Consider the following 23,289-nt stretch of genomic DNA (forward strand, 5'->3'; position numbering starts at 1 on the left):
CAAAAGGTGTATTATTTTACAAACACTATTAGACCAAAACACTTGTGTGTTAAGTGCTGCAGAATGTTCCCAACAGGACTAGTATCAGGTACTTTCGTGTACGTTTGCTCATGATGTGGCTTAACTACAATACTGAGCTGCTGTGATGTTGGTTCTGGGCCGAATGGTTCAGGTCAGAAGCCACCACTGATCTCACCGATTCTTACCGTAATGGTTGTCGCTCCGTTTAATATGTTTGCCCCCATTTCATATGACTTTAAATTTTATTTCAGTTTCTTAGTTTACAGAACTGATAAATACAGCTCAGACTGATGTACACTGGGCAGCATGATTTTCCAGCATGTGTATTACCATGGTGATGAACACATGTGTATTACCATGGTGATGAACACATGTGTATTACCATGGTGATGAACACACGTGTATTACCATGGTGATGAACACGTGTATTACCATGGTGATGAACACATGTGTATTACCATGGTGATGAACACACGTGTATTACCATGGTGATGAACACACGTGTATTACCATGGTGATGAACACGTGTATTACCATGGTGATGAACACGTGTGTATTACCATGGTGATGAACACATGTGTATTACCATGGTGATGAACACACGTGTATTACCATGGTGATGAACACACGTGTATTACCATGGTGATGAACACACGTGTATTACCATGGTGATGAACACGTGTATTACCATGGTGATGAACACACGTGTATTACCATGGTGATGAACACGTGTATTACCATGGTGATGAACACGTGTATTACCATGGTGATGAACACACGTGTATTACCATGGTGATGAACACACGTGCATTACCATGGTGATGAACACGTGTATTACCATGGTGATGAACATTAAATGTATTTCTAACAATAACAGACATTTTAAAAGTATAGAAACGGAAGTCATCCAGTACCTTGGTTTCTGTTAGCTGCTGGAGTTAGTGGCTCGGGTTTTAGTAGTGGTGGTTAGTGGTGGTCCTGATGAGGGATCGGAAGGCGAGGCTGCTTCCTGCGCTGTTACCTAAAGTCTGTGAGTCCAGGTCATCGTCTATGAACTCCTCGCCTTGGATGATGTGCTGAGTATCCTCGCTGTGGTTTACAGGGCTGGTCATCTCCTGCTCCTTCTCGTTGTGCATCTGGGCGTAAATGTTGCGGTTGCCTGGAAGCTTCCTGAAAAACAGTGGGGGATAGGCGTCCTCAGTCCTAAGCCAAGGACTGTGGGATTTGTTGTTGTCATGAGAAGGGGCGGTATTCCGTACTGCATTCTAAATTCAAGTGACTTTTTGGTGAAAAGTTCTGTTCTAGAACCTGAAGCGTGATACTTGTGAGTTAATGGTGTAAACATAAAACATGCACAGAAAATATCTAGAACTAATCCTGTAAACTAAGCTAATGATGCATAACACAACTGAATCTATTCTAGATGAATGATTTTTATATAGTGAAAAATTATCCTATGAAACTATAAAATGTTTTATAATAAGAACGAGGAATGCGTGAAGCAGAAGGTCTGATCCAGAACACTTATTGCAAATTTATTGAACTTGTAGATATAAATACAGAACAGAAAATAGGAAATAGATGTGAAAAAGTTACGATGGGGTTTTTAAAGGTCAACTTATATTTTTATTACATTTGTAGCGGTTTCTAGCATGAATCCCTCGTAACTCGTACATTGTCTGGGGAATAAAAGCTCTGGTGCACCTGTTTGAGGATGGAGAAGTGAGCTGGAGGATTTAGAGTCTTATTTTCTAATATTTGGACATCTCTCCTCTAATCGGTTAACGGCAACGTGACTCTACCACTGATGACGTTTTATCTCCACAAGTAACACGAGTCTGAAGGAGTTCCGCGGTGTGGTGGAGTTGCTAATGCTAACGGTTAGATATCGCTAGTTGAAATGTTCTCTGCTGTTTCCTGGATGCTGAACCAACAACAGCCTTCCCTGTCATGATGGGGTCAAGAGGGATGAGTCAAAAGCTAGAGCAGGAAATCGGGGTAAGAGACTATTTTCATGTTCAGCGTGCATGACAAACAGAATAACTGATCATAATCAGAAATTATAATTGAAATATTTAAAGTGAAGTTGACCTTTACAGGTAGCCTAATCAGTTTATTATAAAACATTCTCAGGAAATTGAAAAAAACAAGTTATTATCACAAGATTTAGTTATCTTTTGTATTGGTTTGAACTGACATGCTTCTTGCTGGTAAAGGCTCAAGGTTGTGTACATTTTAGGAGGTTCTAAAAAAGGAAACTGGACCTCTTTATGTTGTTGAAAACATTTCCTATATCCTACAAGGAACGCTCTATTTCGATGATAAAAAATGACATTGTGTCAAGCTTTAAAACTGAAGTTTATAAGATTAAAGTGACAATGTGTAGTTTTTCCCATTAATCTATGGAAATATCCATTGAAATTTTGTTGTAAATGAATTAAAAGATATCCAGTTGTTGAAAGATATTGATGGTTTTATAACACGTAACCATAAAAATCTGTTTTAAAATACATGGGAGAGGGTCTAAGTCTCTAGGCGACGCCATATTGGAAGCCATTTTTCTTCTAAGGAAGCCCGTGAGGACAGAATGCATTTACTGAATTGTAATAAATGGTTAGAAAACTTTCAGCATTAATAAATGTTGTTTCACACGTCTACCTCTACACTCATTGCCAGTGATGAAAGGGAATCTGATGTTCTTGTTATTTTGCTCGAGGTTGCACTCCCAAGGATTTTTGACCTTAATGACCATCTGTTGGTACGGTTTTATTTGAACACAAATATAATGATTGCTTGCAATGATTTAGATAAGTATTGGCCCCTATCGCCAGGGAAACTACACACTGTTCCTTTAAAGAAATCCCCTGTGAACCTACTGGGTTTCCCATAAGGACCTGGTAGACATTACAACTCTTTAGCATAAGATAAAGCTCACCTTTTAAACTTATATAGGATGAAAGAGCCAATTGCAATGATGCTGATTAGGAAAACAACAGCTAGAGCCCAAATACCCGGACCTCCAACTGCTCCATGGTAGCCTGAAATCACAACAAAAAAATAAATAAATAAACCTATCAGAGTACATGTTTGCATGATGAAAGAAAAAAAAAGTGTAGAAAGAAAAGACCACATAAATGCAGTGAAAAGGGTAATTATGTGAGAAGGTACAGAGTCACAAGCTGAGAGTTAAGAGGCAGAAGAGTTCAGTATGGAGGAGGAACGTTAAAGCTCAGGTTTATTGTTGGTGAACGCACCATCGTCTGCCATCGCAGTTACTGACTCATTTTGAATTAGACCTATTCAATAGAAAAAAATCAGTTCCATTCAGTTTTTATGAAAACATGGAAGATAAAAAATCACGCGATGCACGTAGTATACCTGCGTTTGGATCTGCTAACATCACCAACACTCGCTGACCTCCTCGCACCATGAAGCTGATGTTTTTGTCACTGAAAGCCTGCATGATGGCTGGAATACGCTGAGAAGAAGAACATGTCCGTGTAGGTTACTTTAACCAGGGCATTTTGGTTTAAGCGTAAATGCTGCTCGAGTATTTGTACTCACCTTGTCCATAAATATACTCCTCTTGATCGGTTTGCTGTGGGTTGGTAGAACATAGAGGTCTGCAGAGGTGGGAAGACCTGGTTTCACCACAGTCACTAGGGAGTCCTGAGGTACACCTGTGGCCTGAGATCAGACGATGTGGGCTTTGTCACAAAACATCTTTATTGTGGTAAAAATATTCTCGGTGCCATCAGCCTACAACTGACTGACCAATACCATTTAAGAAGGCAGTGTTAATCAAACACAAGTGTTCGCTAGAAGTTAGTCGCTCACAGATATTGAATTAATTCAGCTGGATTCATTAGACCAACCTTAGCCAGAAGTCTGGTGACCACTTGGCCAACGTCATCCCTCCACTCTGGAATGTCCGGGTTAAATCGGTCCAGGTTCCTGCTGAAGGTCAGGGGAATGATCTGGAAATGATCTAGGAAGAGAATAAACAAATGTTGCAGTCCAAAACTCAAATCATCAGAGTTGCACAAAATAAGCCACAGCTTGTTTCCAGGAGTTCGAGAGGCAAATATGTTACAAAAGGCACAGATGTTAGAGTACACACTGTCGGCTGGGATTGGACAGATGTGGAAGACCGGTGTTCAGCTTGTGTAGAGAATTCCTTCTGCACGTCCAGATGTGCAGTGTTAGTAACAGATGGCAGCAGCTGGCTGATTTATGTGCAGACTGATATAGACCATACAACTACGATGCACCGCTAATGGAATCCAGGCCTGAAGCAGGCTCAAATTTACATAATCACACACAAAACCCACTTGACTGTTTCTACATTCAGTTCAAATAACATTTATCTTAGGATCAGATAATGCAATCATTCATATGGAGACAGAGATGAGCCACATCCATCTGAAATGTGTAATATGAGCATTTTTTAAATTTAAATCTAAATGTTACAGATCTGAGAAAAAGTGTTGCGTTAAATCTTTTACAGACACTCTCGGGATGAGATGTTGGTATTTAAGAGAGACAAAAGAGGATAAGAATTTTCTTCCAAACGTTTTTTCTCTTCAAAGGTTTTAGAGTTAAAATGAAAAGCAGCAAGCACCCACCTTAAAGACAAAGTCAAAAAAAGGGTATAACATATGTCATTGATTTGCTTTCATGCCTGTGCGTTAGGTTTCAAATCTGTGTCATTTAATCCCAAAGGATGAGAAATCAATCAATCAATCTGATTTTATTTATAAAGCGCTTTTCAAACAAAGTGCTTTACAAAATGACCCCAAATTCCCATAACAGTTTAAAAACATTAACACACACACACACACACACACACACACACACACACACACACACACACACACACACACACACACACACACACACCAGTAACAATTTATATTCGACTGAGTCTAGATGAGCCAAGTCAGATAAGGCAAGGAAACGCCATCAGAGGAGCCGTCTGCCCCAGCAGCATCAGGTCTTCCACACTTAAGCTTGGTTTATGCTTGACGCGTCCGCGAGGTTCGCACGGCTCCGTGCGGAAAAGTTGCGTCATTTTAACAACCACGCCCCTCCAACGCGCCTCCGCACGGCCCAGAATATCCGCAACACGCACCTCGGAAAATTTACTAACCACGCGGACGGTCGGACGCGGACAAACATGGCGGACCGGCAAGAACTAGTATGGCAGAGGTTGGTAAATACAGACATTTGTATGATTCAGCTCTCAGAGATCACCGTGATCAACATGTTGTTAATAATTCTTGGAGAGAAATAGCTCGCACTGTCGGAAAAGACGAGAACGCTGTTAAAAATGCTGGAATGCCATGTTGTAAACAGTCATTTTTACTTCTACTATGGTGTAGTGTTGGATGCATGCCGTAGAGCTCCATGCTGCCCCCTACAGTTTGGGAGAATATTGGCTCACCGCAGAGACGAGCCGCATGAACCATAAACGCTGCGAGTTGTGAAGCGCGTTCCATCCGCGAGCCGCATCACCGCGCGGAAAGTGAATGCGTCAAGCATAAACCAAGCTTAAGTCAGGGCGCTCAGAGGAGGGGGAGCATAGACCCCCACCTCCACTTAAACACTACCTATAGAGCGCCCAGGAAGCAACAGTCAACCACCGCCCCCGGGGCAGAGGGCCCCTACAGAGAAAACACTGGAAGCATAAACCTCCATAACAGCGGTAACTAAAAATCATTTTGTGTTACCGTAGACTCGAACAATCTTCACGTCCTGAACCATGGATCGGCCATTGGAAACCTGGACAGTGACTGGAACTTCTCCAGTTTCAGAGAAACGAGTCACAATGCTGTTCTGGAGGGTCAGGGTGGGCTGTGACAGAAAAATGCAAAGCTTAAAATAAAGAAACACCATCTGACACGTTCCTATTTGCTGTGGAGCTCTCAAAGCAATAAAATGGAGCCAAGAGTATCCCGATTTGTCCATCATCAATTATAAATATATATTTGTTGCTTTTTTGTAATGAAAGTTTTAGAAAACATGTTTTAGAGGGAGCTTTACCTGCAGCTTGCTTCCTATCCACCAATAGAAGACGGTCAGGTTGGCCTCCATGGGCAGGACCACAGCTGTCAGAGTGATTTCATGGTTCTTCCTGGTGATTGGGACCACTTCCAGGTGCACTTCCTGTAAAGGTTCTGAACAGGAAGTGTATTTTTAATTCCTATATAAAAAGAAGGGCTTACACCACCAATTCAGGCATTTAAAACTCAACTCTACAACAAATTAAGCAAACCACCTCTCCCAACGTCTTCGTGGGAAATGAAAACAGCACTTTTCTGAGGCTTAACTCGGGGAACTTGGCTTTACATTCAGTTTCAGCCACACTGACGTGTGGTGGGTCTTCTGTTGTAAACACTAAGTGCTATACTGTGATCTCACAATCAAGTCCCTTTAGTCATCACACACCGGTGAAATGGTTCCCCACATTTGACTCATCCTCCGAGGAGTGGTGAGCGGCAGACACGTTGGGTCTTTGGTATGACCCGACCATGGATTTTGAACCCCGACCTCCCAGTCTCAGAACAGACACTCATACCAATGGAAACTGGATCTTTTATGGGCTCCCTCGGGTGAGTCAGTAAAGGTTGTCCAGGGGAGCCCATAGCTCCCCGGTTATTCAGACCCTGCCTCCTTTTTTTTTTTTTTTTAAGAAAATGGATTTATTTGCATCTCTATGGTGTATAGCGGATTGCCCCACTGACTAACATCCGTAACCATGCGACATCTGTAGCAGTCCAGTCACAGCTCAATGTGTTTGACGGTCCAATCACAGAGCTCTATCGGTTTGCTGGCCGGGATGTTACTGTTATGGGCCATTCCCATCTGTACCGGGTCGGCCCGGGCCGGGTAGCCCCAGTCGGCCCCAGCCTGGCCCGGTTGATTCCACACATCCTTGTCTTAAGCCCATGTGGGCTGGTTCTACCCACCAATCAGAGGCTTGCTCTAATGGAAGGTGTGAATTTGCTGTCAGCAGTGGGTGTGTTGGCCCTGGTCGGCCTGAAGCAGACCCCCTCCAGAAGAGGGCTGAGAATGAGCCTTGGTTGGCCCGGAAAAATACCAGGCCACCCAGATATGTAAACAACCTACGCTACCCGGCCCGGGCCGACCCGGTACAGATGGGAATGGCCCATTAGTGAAACTATAATTGGGACGGCTCGTTTACAACGGCTTTAGCGTCATCTTTGGACTGTTTATGCTTGTTGTTTTCTTTAAGTCGAGAGCAGCTAGAGGAAGAGGTGTGGACTCGGATCACATGACTTGGACTCGAGTCATTATTTTAATAACTTCTGACTTGACTTGATAAAATCTATAAAGACTTATGACTTGACTCGGACTTGAATGCTAACGACTTGCGAATTGAATCAATTTGCATCTGATGACTTCATGATGACTTGAGCATATTTCATATTTAGCACAAAAGTGACTCGACATGGACAAAAATCATGAATCATTCTTCGTTGTGGGATTGATTTACTGCTGAATGCAGCAGCTCTTCGTTTAGAATCAGCTGCACTTTCTGCTTGTTTGAGCAAATAAACAAAGCTTTAATTCTGGAATTTATTTATTATCATCGTCATTAAATAGAAGTTGGACAGATGACTTGATTGTGACTTGAAAATTCAAAGTTAAGGAGTTGGACTTGACTTGGACTTCCACATCATTGACTTTGGACTTGACTTGGACTTGGTTGTCTTTGACTCAAGACTTGACTGGAAGGACTTGTGACTTACTTGTGACTTTCAAAGCAGTGACTTGGTCACACCTCTGGCTAGAGGTACTTACGTTTACTTAGAAAAAGGATGTATTAGTGTCTTCAACAGAGTACGGTGGACTGCCCCTATGACAGACATCTGGAGCAGTGAGTATGTCACACTGTTCATCGTCCAATAGCGTGTGGAGACTGTTTGGACGACAGCCGTAGATTCCACCCAATGACTGAGATCCATCTATGGGTCGTGGCCAGACTGTTCACCTAGTGCCTAGTGGCTAGAGAGGCTCATGACCTCCAACCTTTAAGCTGTTCTCTGTAGTTTATTTACAACAACATATTTTTTTTACCTAACAACCCAAAAAAATATTTCGGAAGCAGGGAAATGTTTAAGTTTTAATTAATCTATCTTTATGGATTTAAGGGTGTTAAAAATAAGCAATTTAACAGCAAAATGTTTGTCTTTAATTTCTCAGATTAAAAGAAAAATATATTCAGGAGGAATAAATGGGGAAAAACTAACAAACAAGAAAATTATTTCATATTTTATCTAAATTTATGACGTGTTGGACTGAGAGGCGGACCTGTGACCTGGATGTACATGGTGGCCTCGTCGTGTCCAGCAACGTTCTCGGCTTTCACAGTGACCTTATAAATGCCCGGGTTTCTGTAGCGGTGCTGAATGGGCTCATCGGTCACCGTCAGGTTCTGGTAAATGGCTCGAAACCCATCCCCCAAGTCCACCTGGTACTTGGTGCTGCTGGTGTCGCCCTATTAGACAGCAAAATAATACCCAGCTTTAAGCAGATTTTTAAAAAATGAAGGCATAAGATGACAATCGATTCCTCCTACCTGCTTCTGATGGACGATGAATGTGACATCATCACCAGGAGCCACGGCCAGCAGCTGCCCTTTAATGCCAACCTTTAGTCCTTTAGGGGGCAGCAGGGGGCAGTTGTGCTGCTTGGCACTTTGCTGCTTGTTCAGACCTCCTTCACATGTGTTAGAAATCACCTTCCTGTAGCTGATAACAAGCAGAAGACAGCACAAGTCTCAGATGAAGTTAGATGCAAAGTCAGGTTTAACAACAGTGTCTTCTCCATCCCCAGTGAGTCGTGGAGGATGGCTGCTTATACTGAGCCAGGATTCTCTGGAGGTTTCTTCCTGTTAAAAGGGAGTTTTCCTCTCCACAGTCGCTACATGCTTGCTTAGTATGAGGATTGCTGTAAAGACTCTGACACTAGTCAGTGACTCGATGCAATCTGCTGGGTTCCTTATATAGGAAACCTTTTAATGATTGGCTTAATGAACTGTCGGCCAGAATAACTTAAAAAGGAAAGTTCAACAGCTGCCTTAAAAACTTGAGTCATGTCAACTTAAATGAACACTTTCTTTCAACTCTATATGTCAAGTTGTACAAATATCATAAATAATAACTCTGCTTTGCTTGAATATTATATTGTGAGCTGAAACAACAAATCTTATTAGATTACAAAGTGGAAAAATCATTTTGTCTGGTTAAACATGCACACAATTCTACATTACGTTAACTTATAAATTTGAGTTAGACATGTATGGTTGTCCATTCAAATTAAAACTTTTTGTTAAATGAACAAATGGGTTAATTGTTTGAACTCGTATCAAAACGGTAGCTGTCGTGCCGATACAGGCAAATGGTGAAGCAGGAAGCTAACAGCAACACTGAAAGATGCTAGCTAACACACGCCTCATACAGGGTAACTGCAGGTTTAAGGGAGAAAAATTTAAGACTTTTTAAGACCTTTTTTAAGGCCACTTTGACCAAATTTAAGCTATTTTTAAAAATGTAATTTCTGCTATGATTTCCTAACCATGTCGCGAACGTGGGATTAGCCATCCAGTTACCATTAAACTTGCACTTCTCCATGGCGTAAGCTCCGACTAGCTTAACCAGCTAATGTGCTCATCTAAAAATGGCTCCCTTTCACAACCAACTGAATAAGTACGGTTCCGCTTACGCCAACATCGTACACAAAAAATGCTGAACACTAACTAGAAATTCACAAAAATGTCATAGAAATAAAATAATCTAGTTTATTGGGTCTTTGGTCATTTGAGACCTTTGGAAACTGTATTTAAGGATTATTTGTCATTTTTAAGGATTTTCAAGGCCTTAAATTTGGAAAAGCTAATTTAAGACTTTTTAAGTACCCGCAGATACCCTGCTCATACACAACACAAGGCTCTGAGTCCTGAGCATTTAGCGAGAACTACAACTTTATTTAGTGCAGTGGAGTGAAACAGCACAACGTTCTTATTCCTACGACCGCCCTCCGCACTAACCCTAACCTTCCGCACTAACCCTAACCCTCCGCACTAACCCTAACCCTCCGCACTAACCCTTACCCTCCGCACTAACCCTAACCCTCCGCACTAACCCTAACCCTCCGCACTAACCCTAACCCTCCGCACTAACCCTAACCCTCCGCACTAACCCTTACCCTCCGCACTAACCCTAACCCTCCGCACTAACCCTAACCCTCCGCACTAACCCTAACCCTCCACACTAACCCTTACCCTCCGCACTAACCCTAACCCTCCGCACTAACCCTAACCCTCCGCACTAACCCTAACCCTCCGCACTAACCCTAACCCTCCACACTAACCCTAACCCTCCGCACTAACCCTAACCCTCCACACTAACCCTAACCCTCCGCACTAACCCTAACCCAACATGACAACAACAAATAACTCCACCTTTGGAACACTAAACAAAGCAAAAACTAAGAACAACACAACCGCCCACAATAAATGTGCATAAACACCTCAAGGTAGAACAAAATAACTAAGAACATGACTACCCACAATGCACCTCACCCACTGCAGTTTTCAAAGTGGGCGGGGTCATTTTTTAATCTATAAACTGCAGTTTTAAGTTGACTGAACGCACGAGAATGAGTAAAATAAAATAATCTGTTGAAATAACAAGCTATTTTAAGTTTTCAATGTCAAAACACACAAAATTGAGTTTAACAATTAAAACTTAACAGGGAGACTTTGGTGAAACAGGAAAAATAAATTGAAACAATTTTTTGAGGCTGTCTTTTTATACTGTGAGTTTTTACTGTGTGAAGTGCCTTGAGACGACACTTGTTGTGATTTAGCACTATACAAGTAAACTGCATTGAAACAATTAGCAGCCTTGCTCGGATCAAAGAAATATTCAGAAATCTCCACAAGTTTGTGTCGCTCTGCTTCTGGTCTTTATGCTAAGCTATGCTAGCCATACAAGACTCTTCCTCAAGATGCAGGAATAATGTTAATGTTGACATCTGTAAGTTATGGAGAAGATTAAAATAGATGTTTCACAACAATGCCCAATTGTCCTAATTTTTCCATACTTTGGGACAGTTAGTATAGCCTCCAGAGCTGGATGCTAGAATATTAGAAATGTTAAAAAAGGAAACCAGGGACTCTGTATTGTAGCTTAAGGTTTAGTGTTGACACTAAACCATCAATCGGTTCCTTTCTGATGGACTAACGTGCAAATGAAAAATACAACAAGAAGAAGAAAAAACAGAAACTTTGTCCAGTGTTAAAGTCATCAATTTAAAGAAGGCTATCATTGTCAGGAATCGGGAGTCTTTAAGCCTCTTTGCTCCAAACAGATTTTCCAATAACAAAAGTGCATATGACAGAGAATAAATGTCTTAAAGTTCAGACTCTACCCAATCAAAATGGAGACTTTTGTCACATATCTAGGCTCCATCATGCCAGACCCACTAACAGGCGGGATCACACTGTAGGTACTTGAATTACGTTTAAACGTGAACAAACCAGTGCTCTCCATTTAAAGACAAGTTAAGAGGGAAGCCTTATTATCAGTGGGTCCATTCAGGAGAAAGTTTGGTTGGATTGATGGGCTAACAGCTAGTCTGAGCCATTAAAAAAATGCATGCTTAAGTTAAAGTTACAGGATAAATCTTTTTGTTTTTCCCCTCCATGTTTCTCCAGGAATTCCAGATACCGCTAGGGAGGTTCCTACAAAGTAAGTATTCTTTTATGAAGTACTATAAGTATTTGGTGGAGAGGAATTCTAGACTGGAACCACAACTGCGTTTGTTTGAGTATTCTTTCATAACTCAGTCTGCACATACCCAGTACTGGACTCATAACTTTGTCCAAGATGGCAGTCCTCATGCGGCAAATCTGGATCGTACCAAAAGTCGGGGAAACAGCGATCTCCTTCTGCGTGGAACCGCTCAAAGCCATAGTCGCTGCAGACACACAAACAGGGCTTAGTGTTCCCATCCCAGCAAAACAACAGAAACCGTTGACAGTGGCTCACCAGTTGAAGTCTTTGTCGGAGCACTGGCATGGTCTACTTCTCAGAGCTGAGGTGTAGCTTTTGCCTTTGATGCAGAATGACGTCTCCTTTCTCTTCCTGAAAGTCCGCTCCTTGCCCATAATGCATTTTTCTCCCTGAGGGTGACACAAGCCCCAAAACACTCAGAAACCACTTTATTGTGTTCCCTCTAACTGTACCACCAAATGCAATGTCATCCTAAATGTCAGACTTTAAGCAATAAATATTTATAGAAAGAACATAACGGCACATTTCACTAAAATGTGTAAAGCTAAGCAAACTACCACAGTTAGGTTAAAAAGTTAAGGCTTGGTCCAAAGATGTGCCAATAAAGACACGGATTCAATGTTTTTTGTCAACCTTTCAATTGAACAGAAACAAGACTTCAATTTTATTAATAAAACATCTCCCACAACCTTGTCAGAAGTTTTACTCTACCCTTCACCCATCACAGGTTTCAGCTTCTGTGCATGTCTGCCTGTGCCTATAGTAACAGACGAGCTCCACCTATAAGGGTTAAAGAGCAAGTCACCTCCAAATCAACAGTTTTGTCTAATAGTGCTGTAGAAATGTAAAGCCATTATTTAAGAATTTTATTACATCTTATGCAAAATATAAATATTCAGCCTAAAACCGTCAGTGTGGCACCCTCTTCAGGTTAAAAGTCTGCAGTACATTTAAATTTGAATAGGCCATTGCTATTGGTTGAAACAATAGTGACATAGCCAGTGCAGTGTGACATTTGCTGCGGCTGTGGAGAATAGACGCAGCCGAGTCTGGGCCATGCCCACGGCCATCTCTGCCACTTACGAGCTGATATAATACAATATGGGTCAGAGCCGCCCGCAATCTCTAAAAAAAACATTCCTCCCTTTCCTCTGGAGAAAGAGGAGGAAGATGGAAATCCTACAGATTAGGAAGCATGCTGCCATCTCACTGCTCCAGTGGGGTGTGTGAGTGAGTATGTGTGTGTGTGTGTGCAGGGGTGGAGTGGTGGTGGTGGTGGTAGTGCTACTGGTTTTAGCATGGAGATAGACAGAGGTGTGGACTCGAGTCACATGACTTGGACTCGAGTCAGACTTGAGTTATTATTTTAATGACTTCTGACTTGACTTGATAAAATCTATAAAGACTTACGACTTGACTCGGACTTGAACGCCAATGACTTGACTTGAATCGACTTGCATCTGTTGACTCGATGATGACTTGAGCGTATTTGATATCTTAGCACAGAAGTTGCTCGACATGGACAAAAATCATGAATCATTCTTGGTTCTGGGTTAGATTTACTGCTGAATGCAGCAGCTCTTTGTTTATCATCAGCTTCAGTTTCTGCTGTTTGAGCAAATAAACGAAGCTTTAAGAAGCTTTAATTCTGGAATTTATCATCATCTTCATTAAATAGAAGTTGGACAGATGACTTGATTATGACTTGAAAATTCAAAGTTAAGAACTTGGACTTGACTTGGACTTGCACATCATTGACTTTGGACTCAACTTGGACTTGACTGGAAAGACTTGCGACTTATTTGTGACTTGCAAAGCAGTGACTTGGTCACACCTCTGGAGACAGATGACCAAGCACATCTACTTGGTGTATAGGAACACCCTGATTCATGTACAAATATTTCTCATGAACATTTTAAGACCTGTTGGAAACTTCTCACCAATACTTTTTGCAAACTGTTACCAACATGCAGAAGACTGACAGCCGTACTTGGTGTTCATACATTACCTTCAGGTCTGTGAGCTGCCAGGACTCGTAATCGGACTCGGTGCACTGACGAGAGAAAGACTGCCTGAAATCCACTTTGACCAGCTCCCAGTCTGATCTGTAGCTAATGTGGCCAAACACACTGCAAACATAAACACACACTTAAAAATCCTCTAGGGAACGCAGTCGTAATCTGGCATTAAAAATAACTTCACATACAGATTACCAACAAAAGCTGCCAGTATCCACATTTGTCTGGTTTATTAATCTTTACTCGACCATCCTGACATCTGCAGATTAGTTTATGTGCCTCACAGAAACACCATTCCTCATTCCGTCCACTAGATGGCGGGATTGCCCAGGACAACTCATGCGTGGAAGCCACTCTATTCTCTGAACCGAGGTGTCTTGTGCGTGTTAGAGTATTCTTTTTTAATGCAGACTGATGTGACTCAAGTCCATGCCTCAAACATCTGTTACCCTGCCAGCTGTGGCCCGCTATCACCTTGTTGAAAAGCAAGGCAAGCATGACTAATACGTCTTCACCGACACAGTTAAAGGAAAGTGATGGATGTCTCTGCCGCCGCTCCGCCTCCTCCCTGCTTTCTGTGTGATTGGTGCTCTGCGGTCAGCGTGGCTTCATTAAACTCCACCACATCCATTTGTAACACCCTTTTCCCCCAGGAATGGGTTAGGGTTAGTAGGGTTAGGGTTCAAGGGTGAGTTCACTCAGATTGGACAAATTCATTTGCGTTGTCACAGTGAAATCTAACGGTCTCACAAAAGCATCCTTCAGTTTGATCAGTTTTCATCGCTGCATCGTTACGTTGTCTTGACAAATGACCTCCTGGAACATTCTTTCATGACGGCTCCCAGCTACGCAACGCTAGAGGCTCGGAGCCCATTATCATACATGACTTTCGTCCTTTAGATATTATCTTTTATCAAAGACCAAGGCACCACCTGTATTGTTTTTGATGGCAATGGAATTCTATTGTATTTTAGGATATTTCCCCCATGCTCCACCTCATTATCCCAAACCATCAGCATTCCCAGAAACCCTGTAAGAGTAAATGAACCGATGAAGTTGCAACGTCTAATATCTTGGGAGTCCTGCTCACAAGTGATGAAAGGGTGGAGCCAGAGATAAACTGGCAGATCAGCATTCAGGACATTGCTCTGGTCTGTGGTGGAAAAGAAGGAGCTGAACCAAAGCCTCTTTATTTACTGGTCTGACCACATTCCAGCCCTGATCCATGGATGTGAGATTTGGATCATGACCAGGAGAATGAGGTCCTGGTTCCAGACACGTGGTAAGTTTGCTTCATCGGTCAAACTTAAGAGAAAAGATGAGTAGACCCATCAGTCAAGGGGAAACTTGGGAGTACAGGTGCTCTTGTGCCCGTTGAGGTGGTTCAAACCTCTGAACAGGATGCCTTCTAGTCACCTTCCTCTTTGAAAGCAAAGCAGAATGAAGAAGAATGCAAAGTCAGAGTCCACAAAGACTTCTTCTCAAGAAGTTCTTGGCAAATATGGGAGCTTGATGGAAACGTGTTCAGCTCAGTGGAAGGGAAATTGAGAGTGGCTCAGTACAGAGGGTAGAGATTTCTTGGTTTACCTTCCACACCTGATGCTCTTGCAACCAAACCTGGGATGAATCGATGGATTTTCTTCTTTCAGGAGTTACTACATCTCTCTTCATTTAGTCTTATCTTCTACATCATCTACCTTCACACCAATTAACAGCATCATCTCCTCTTTCACCACATCTATGAATGCTCTAACCTCAGCATCCGTCTACCTTTGTGATCAACATGTGTGTGTGGATGGAAGATGCTAAATCAAAAGCAGGATTTACTTTCCATCAGTGCAACACTTCCCTCCAGCCTCAGCTCATCCAGGAACTTTATCTCCCAGCTCCGAATTAGCACTCCAGAAACACAAGAGCTCTATTAGTGGACAAACAACACTCCAATCAGCTCAGGGAAAACAAATCAGTGCTCATTAACTGCTCCCTCTCATTACAAATGTGGAGCGAACGGACGAGAGAACACGATTACCCGTGTGTTCAGAAATCATTTCCTGGAGAGATGTTGTGGAGATTGTTCTGGAAGAGCGATGAAGAACTTCTTGGTCCGCTGGAAGCTTGGAGAAGCAAATGGTCCAGCAGATGCAGAACGAGCTGGGTTAATGATCTTGTGCAGCAAAAGCACATGGCTAGTCTGTGAAGTCTCTGGTTTGACCAGCTGTCTTTAGTATGAGTGCACCTGTCCTTGGCACTAAGTCACTGTTCAAAGACTTCATTATGGGATGGCAGACTGTGCCGTCAAAAATCGAAACTCCATGGCTAGGAAATAGACCCTGGATAATCTGTCAGACACGAGCTGCCCTCAACACCCTTCAGTGGCCATCAGACCTATCTCACTGGAGCCAGATGGGTGGCGTAAATGTGTGTTTACAGCCCAATGAGGGTGTGTTTAACGGGGAGCCTATATGCTTTGTGTGTGTGTGTGTGTGTGTGTGTGTGTGTCCCTGGGAGTGTGACCATCTCTTTGCCCTTCTCAGCAGATTACAGCTAGAAGCCAGCCTTATCTGTGAGCCGGAGCCTGGAGGCTGAGATGATGTGACAAGTCTCACTCCAGTTAACTTACTGATGGAGAGATTAGAAGAAAAGAGGAAAAGACCTGAGAAAGTTTAGAAACTCAGCCATTTTTCTTCTGAAAAAAAAAATATATATATATATATATTGTCAGGACTTTAGTGCCAAAGAAATGGATAAAAGGAGGTTTGCTGTTAAATAAAGCCTAATGAGTTATATTATGCTTTAACATGAATTTCTGAAACAAGGAAAACCTGCGGCAGCTAAATTATGTCAAACCTGGTTCTGGTCTGCCCAAAACCTCCACGAGGTTCCTATGTTGAGTTTGACGGAAACTTCCTTTTGATTTCAGTACTCTAAAAGCTCTGGTTTAACCCTTTCAACTCTCTTCCCACTTGTCGCCTACCATTCCTATAGGGAGCCTAAGTCCCACCCACCTACTTCCAGACCACGGGTCCCAGAAGAACGAAAAAATGAACACAAGTCAACGGGGTTAAAAACGCCGTTTTCTAATCTGCTTGTTTGGTGTCATGGATTTCACATGTGATGTTTTTTAGATTTTTAAAGACACATTTTGATAACAAGAACGCGCTTCTTTTCTAACGGGGGAAACGCTACTTTACGTTTTGTGTGAAAATAAGTCCAGGACTACAAACGAGCTTCACGAAAGTGGCGTCATCGAACCAGACACGGAGAAAACTGAGAGAAAAGGGCTGTAAGTTCAGCAAACTTCCCACAGGAGGAAAGAACCACCATAGATCTGGTCACGTGGTCAGTAGCAGCTACGCTAGGAGAGAGGAGATTATGAGGTGACGTCACATATGTGACATATGGGCTGGGGTTCCTGTGCTCTGGGGCAGCTTCTGGATCTCTGGGACTTGGAGCTCCTTCCATCTCCTACACATCTTTGGGGGCAGTTCTGTGGACTCTCTATTGGACGCTCCTATGGATAAACCTTACATAAACAAGCGCGTGTACACACACAGGTGCTCACATGGTGCTCTCATAAGTATGGACTTGGGCACGTTCAAGTGTGGTTGGCACTAAATGCACTGTGATTTATTATCATGATTGTTCAGTTAAACAATGTTGATTTTATGTTTTCTCATCAGGTTGACGCAGTGATAGCTTGCTCCTGTTGTATTGTTGTGTGTCCGTTTTCTGCAGGTCTAGAAGTAGACTCCTGTTCATCAATGATTGTTTATTTTTGTGGAATGAATTCTGTTTGCTTCACAGCCAGACAGGACACGGGAGAAAAAAGAAAAAAACAAAAAGAAAACCATGTGCCGTGCCGATTTCTGGTGTGTAGTCATGCTAATTACGAACTTTTACAAGCTGATAAATCTCAAAGAACGTGACTGGCGTGGTCGAAACACCCATCATTACTTTTTATTTAAATTGCAGTACAACATATGTGTGATCCAGGGTGTAAGGAAGAGCGGATTTGAAAATAACGTTTTTAGCCTCGTTGACTTGCTTTCGTTCTTTAGTTCTTCCGGGGACCCATGAGCCGACCTGAAGGGGGGAGACTTGGGCTTCCTATAGGCCACGTCCCCCGAAACCCAGGCGGCCCCTCCATTATCAAAGCCACAGGTAAGTTTAGTAAATTATTATCATGTATTAATAATGTTTGCTTTTTAGAGCCAGTTTGGTGTGAGGAAATGACAGAACTGCTGCAGACAAGGAGGCGTAGGATGACATTTTAGCCTTTTAGCTTCATAAACGAGCATATTGGTTATTCATAATCATTGAAGAATTGTCACCTTGAAAAAAATCAGCTATCATCAAAACTCTGAATATATTTTAGAGCAAAGATCATTTGAAGATCGAAGCTTCTGTGGGTTAGAGAACTTCCACCTGAGTGCTGCACGGGTCTGAGCCTAAACGTGGAGCTTAGGAGGAACAACTGAAGGAAGGCCATGGGGCAGAATCGCCCCATGTCCGTGCCCCATTTTTGTTTGTTTATTTTTTCTCTCTGCAGGTCTAGAAGCAGACTCTTGTTCATCATTGATTGTTTATTTTTGTGTGACCCCCCCCCCCCCCCCCCCTCCTTTTGTCTCTTCCTTTCTCCTTCACCTCTGTCTCCGTGGGTTAGGGTCAGGGTTAGGGTTTGCTTTGATGCTCCACCTGAGAGTAAATCTGTAAGGCTTGTCACCAGCATTCAGACATTAATTCTGTTTGCTTCACAGCCGGACAGGACACGGTAAAAAAAATTAAAAATGGCATAAAAAGCTGCTAAGCTCAAAGAATGAACCAGTGCTGAGTCAACCCCTAACAGACATTCTATGAAAACTACACTAAAAACACAATTTCTGCTTATTTCCTCTTCTTCTTTTCCGTTTTGCTATGTTACTCCGAGCTGTGTATTTGTTTATGTATGAAGAGGAGACGTACAGTCACACAAAAAGATCACATTTTATGATATTTACTTCTTTGTTTACTGGTGAAACTAAAAAAAAATAAAAATAAAAATAGAAGATGGTGCAAAACTCCATTTACGTCCGTAAATGAAATTAGACTGAGAGACCATCCAAAGGCTCAGGAACCCTTGGACTCATTAGCTGATTAGAGTCTGACACTTTGAGTCTAGATTATTGATCCTTTTCACAATATTCTGACTGTCTGAGGTTTTGAATGTGGGGCTTTCATCAGCTGTAAGCCATAATCATCACGGTTGTAACAAATAAAGGCTGAAAATACCTGGCTTTGCATGTAATGAGTCTGTCTCGTATGCTAGTTTCACCTTTTAGGATGAATTACTGACATCAATGAACTCTAGCTTCTTACTCTAAATTTCCAAGTTTCACCCGTGAAGCACCTGAATGAACCTCTTCATTTATAATCCCTACCCTGGTCATTTAAGTTACAACCCCTTCACAGTGAATCCAGCTGAATTCATGTTATGAAAACTTTTTTTCTCAACAGCACGCTTCCTACTTATGACGTCCTGGAGGACCATCATGCTCGTACTCACGTCATGACCAGAGTTTCGTCTCCCGGTTCGCTCAGGAGTCCATCCACAAACACTGAGGTACTGGTGAAGTTGTGAATGCTCCAAGTACGTCCTTCATCGGTGCTAAACCTGCGACACAATCACAAGAAATCAGAGAATTAGCTAACGGTTCACGATGTAACTGCCATTAGTTTGTTAGCGTTAAGAGTGCTGTCGAGCCAATGAACAGCATGAAGTACTCCCGCACTTGGAACCTCTATGGCTGAGTGGGTAAACCCTCAAAACAAAACTCTGACGTTTTTCTCATTTTCTCAAAACATACTTCAAAACATCCCTTTAACCACCTGACCGGCTTGTTCTAGTACTCATCAACCCTGAAGCCATGTAAACAAATAAAGTGTTCACAGAAGCATCACAATGGTCTGGTCATGTGTCTCTCTCTCTCTTGCACTTAATTTCTTCCTCTCTGTGACTTCGACTTCATTTGATTTTATCTTTACAGTAGGATCTTACAAATGTAACGGTTGAACATGGAACACGAACACCAAAGCGACATCTAGTGTGTGGAGGTTGTAGGTGCAACAATAGAACCGTCGGGATACCAGGTTCCCTGCTGATATGTGACCAGCGAGCGCCAGTGATGAGTCGTACAGGGTAAGGAGGAATCTCAACTAACATGTTTATTTTACAACAGTATTTAACGTTAGATCGTCTTCTGGGCTCAGACGCAGCTGCTTGACTTGCTGAGTCCGCTGTTTTCCACAGGGCCAGCCTCGCTGTGGCGAGCGGACTGTTGGGCAACTCGCAATGGTGCCCTCTGTTGGCTGGTAGATGTAAACACACACCAGTGTTGTCCCCGTCAAAGACATATTTTATTAATTCTTAATTAAAATTTAGCTTTGAAAGGAAATACTGTACCTTCATTCTGCACGCCTCTGAACGCCCTGTGAAGGTTTCATTCAACAATATAGCTTTTTATTAAATTGTTCCATATTCAGCCTTTAACATCAGATTAATGCTGCACATGCACATATAGAAAGTGTTTGATGTCTAATGAGGAGACAGAAACAAACAAGAGGAGCCGTCTGCTCTGCTTTGGTCATTGTGCCAAACAATTCCAGCAGTCAGCGGTGGCAGCGGCGCTGAGTAAGTGTGACTGTGTGATGGAGAGGGATCAACGAGGAATCCGGCGGCGCCTATCTCACGCTACAGGCTGTGTGTTTTAATGATGTTCTTACAGGGAGCTCAACAATGAGCTAATCAGCAGAGGACATGCACAGAGAGAACAAAACAGAACGGATCAACAAAGATTCAGCTGCTAAGCCTCATTATGCCTCAAAGAGCTGTTGAATGGAACCGTGTCAGAGACCCTTTCTTCTGATACCAGAACCGAGCCAGCTGGTGCTGGGTCTGAGGGCTCCGCAACTGTCTGAAGTTAAAGCAGTTATCATTCAGGTGTGCAGGTATTGGAAAGCACGTTGGATTCTCTCAAGCTCTTTTATTTTCTTTCTGCACGTAACTTCTAATTGGAGACTTCGACAAGAGACAGATCCAGGAAAAAGCAAGGCCTTGATAGGGAGCGCCGGCTCCGAGTCCAAGAGGGGCCGTTTGTGTAAAATCAGACCACAAATGGCAGCATGGAATATTGCTTTAGACGTACTGAAATCATATCTGGATGTTCATTAGTCATCCATGCCCACTGTGGAACAACAGTTGGACCAGCCGACGCACGGTGATGTTCCCATCCCAGATAAAACTGAGTTTATTTAATCTAAAGGTAGAAACACCCCTTCACATAGGCTTAAACGCTTTCTACGACCCGTGTGGCTGAATCACGGCAGAGGTCCTTATTGAGTGTGAATCTCAGTGCCTACCGGATACATCTGCATCCAGAGCCATCTGCTGCACCCTAACTTACTGGTTTTAACCCTCTGGAGGCAACCTACCTGCCTGGTGACTCCACATGCGTGTTTCATGAGCATGTTTTAACTCAGAAGTACCCCTGAAGGACCTAGTTTTTCGTCCTTTTATCAAAACTTATTTTGAGCTTGAGAGGGTTCATGTTCTCTCTAGTCTGTTCACATAGAACTTCAACCCGATTTAAGCCCCGTGCAGCCTGTTCTGGTTCAGTCATATCCGGCCAAGTAAGTCAAGTCAAAGTGACTCCATGCTGGTGTTGGTTACATTCATGGGGTCAACTACATCCTAATTGTAAGGCCATGATCACAGTACTGTTGGCGCCCCATCCTGGTATGCTTTTCTTGGAGTTGTGCTAGCATGCTAGCATGCTACCATGCTAGCATGCTTTGCTGCATCCTGATGGAATCTAAACAAATTGATGTCAAGACTGGGCTTGGGGTGGGGTCGAATCATAGGCTCATTTAAGGAATGGTGGTGTTCCTGCTGCTAGTAGAGGTCAGGTCACCATGCAAACTGGGCTGCATGGTGGCGCAGTGGTTAGCACTGTTGCCTCGCAGCACGAAGGTTGCAGGTTCGAAACTCGGCTGCGGCCTTTCTGCGTGGAGTTGCGTGTTCTCCCCATGCATGCGTGGGTTTCCTCCGGGTACTCCGGTTTCCCCCACAGATCACAACACGCCCTATAGGTTATAAATTGTAAGTCGCTTTGGATAAAAGCGTCTGCCAAATAAATAAACATAAACATAAAACCACAAAGTAACAAAAACGCACAGACGTCCCTGACCTCATGTAACTGTAGATGTAGGGAAACATTGAAAACATTCAGAATAGTGGCCCATGGGGACTGGAACCACCCACCTCTGGGTTAGGGTTAAACCCGTACTGGTAATGGTAAAGGTTAGGGTCTGGGGTTAGGCTACAGAAATGAATGAATGAACACAAAACACACCCTAAGGAGAATGAACGTATAAAGTCATAAAGAAGCTAAACTTCCTTAAAGGAAAACTCACCATAAGTCATTAATGGTGAAAAGATAATTAACTATTTCTTACCCATTCATTAATTTACTAAATGTTAAGAGGTCTTAAATCTGGTAGAGATGCAAATAAACATCTATTCCAGTCATGAAGCTTTCATCATGCACCCAATGAAGACCCATACCTTTAAGTGATCTACTCTAGGTTCTTTGTTGAATACCTGCTGGAATTAAAGATGTAACACATGGTCCATATTTGTGAAGCTACAACCATTACAAGATCGGTTCATCTTAAAATACAGAGTTACAATAAATCACTGTGCAAAGGGTAAAAAATACACACATTTTCCCTGATTACTTTTTCTTCTTCTTTGTCTCTGACAACAACAACAACAACAACGTGTCTTAACTTGATAAATGGTTCCCCTGAAAACAAAGGCTTAGGCTCTCTTATAGAACCGCATGGAAAAGAAGACTTATTTTGTAATTTTGGAAGCAATAAATCTCATATAAACTTTTTTTAAATGGTTAAAAGGGTGCATGTTCTCCTATTTATCTACTTCCCTCCTCTCTCATGCTTTTAGTCCTTAAGGGAGGGTTTCTACCAAGCTTGTTGCCATTTGAAAAAGCTGATTTTAAACACCCTAAAGCAATAAGGTAGGCACTCTGTTGGACATTAACCGTTTTTTTAAGGTCTGGACAGAAAAAAAATGCTAAAATTATTCCTAAGAAATTATTTTGTGATAATCTTCTCTAAATTGATATAAAAGCTAAAAGCAAGGGCCATACATTTATATAAATAATAAAAATTGTTGAAAGTTTTTATTCATTTGTCTTTTTAGCTTCTCCTGTAATGACCCATCGCACATCTTTGCCATCATTTTGAGGGTCAAAGCAAAAAAACCACGAGGGCCACTGTCAAACCGTGAAGTGGAATAACACATTCATGGTTTTGAAAGTTTTAAGCAAATGCAAATTAATATTTTAGCCGTAACCACAGCTTAATGTGATTAT

General features: G+C 42.4%; 1 protein-coding gene across 9 annotated transcripts in view; it reads right to left on the bottom strand.

The window, feature by feature from the left end:
* sorcs2 (sortilin-related VPS10 domain containing receptor 2) overlaps nucleotides 1–23,289 on the bottom strand; it is a 502,015-nt gene that overhangs the window by 4,488 nt on the left and 474,238 nt on the right. For 4 of the 9 annotated variants that reach the window (XM_070544299.1, XM_070544300.1, XM_070544293.1 and 1 more), the window contains 14 exons: nucleotides 19,404–19,511; nucleotides 13,852–13,972; nucleotides 12,099–12,232; nucleotides 11,908–12,027; nucleotides 8,624–8,795; nucleotides 8,356–8,542; nucleotides 6,064–6,197; nucleotides 5,751–5,874; nucleotides 3,897–4,009; nucleotides 3,586–3,708; nucleotides 3,400–3,499; nucleotides 3,276–3,317; nucleotides 2,957–3,059; nucleotides 936–1,236 (listed from right to left, as the gene is read on the bottom strand). In XM_070544299.1, the coding sequence (XP_070400400.1) occupies nucleotides 975–1,236; nucleotides 2,957–3,059; nucleotides 3,276–3,317; nucleotides 3,400–3,499; nucleotides 3,586–3,708; nucleotides 3,897–4,009; nucleotides 5,751–5,874; nucleotides 6,064–6,197; nucleotides 8,356–8,542; nucleotides 8,624–8,795; nucleotides 11,908–12,027; nucleotides 12,099–12,232; nucleotides 13,852–13,972; nucleotides 19,404–19,511 (1,843 nt within the window). In that variant the 3' untranslated portion in view covers nucleotides 936–974. The remainder of the gene's footprint in view (nucleotides 1–935; nucleotides 1,237–2,956; nucleotides 3,060–3,275; nucleotides 3,318–3,399; nucleotides 3,500–3,585; nucleotides 3,709–3,896; nucleotides 4,010–5,750; nucleotides 5,875–6,063; nucleotides 6,198–8,355; nucleotides 8,543–8,623; nucleotides 8,796–11,907; nucleotides 12,028–12,098; nucleotides 12,233–13,851; nucleotides 13,973–19,403; nucleotides 19,512–23,289) is intronic. The other 5 variants (XM_070544294.1, XM_070544297.1, XM_070544302.1 and 2 more) reach the window with 5 other exon arrangements.

This window comes from Nothobranchius furzeri, chromosome 14, assembly GCF_043380555.1.
Source record: "Nothobranchius furzeri strain GRZ-AD chromosome 14, NfurGRZ-RIMD1, whole genome shotgun sequence".
NCBI lineage: Eukaryota > Metazoa > Chordata > Actinopteri > Cyprinodontiformes > Nothobranchiidae > Nothobranchius > Nothobranchius furzeri.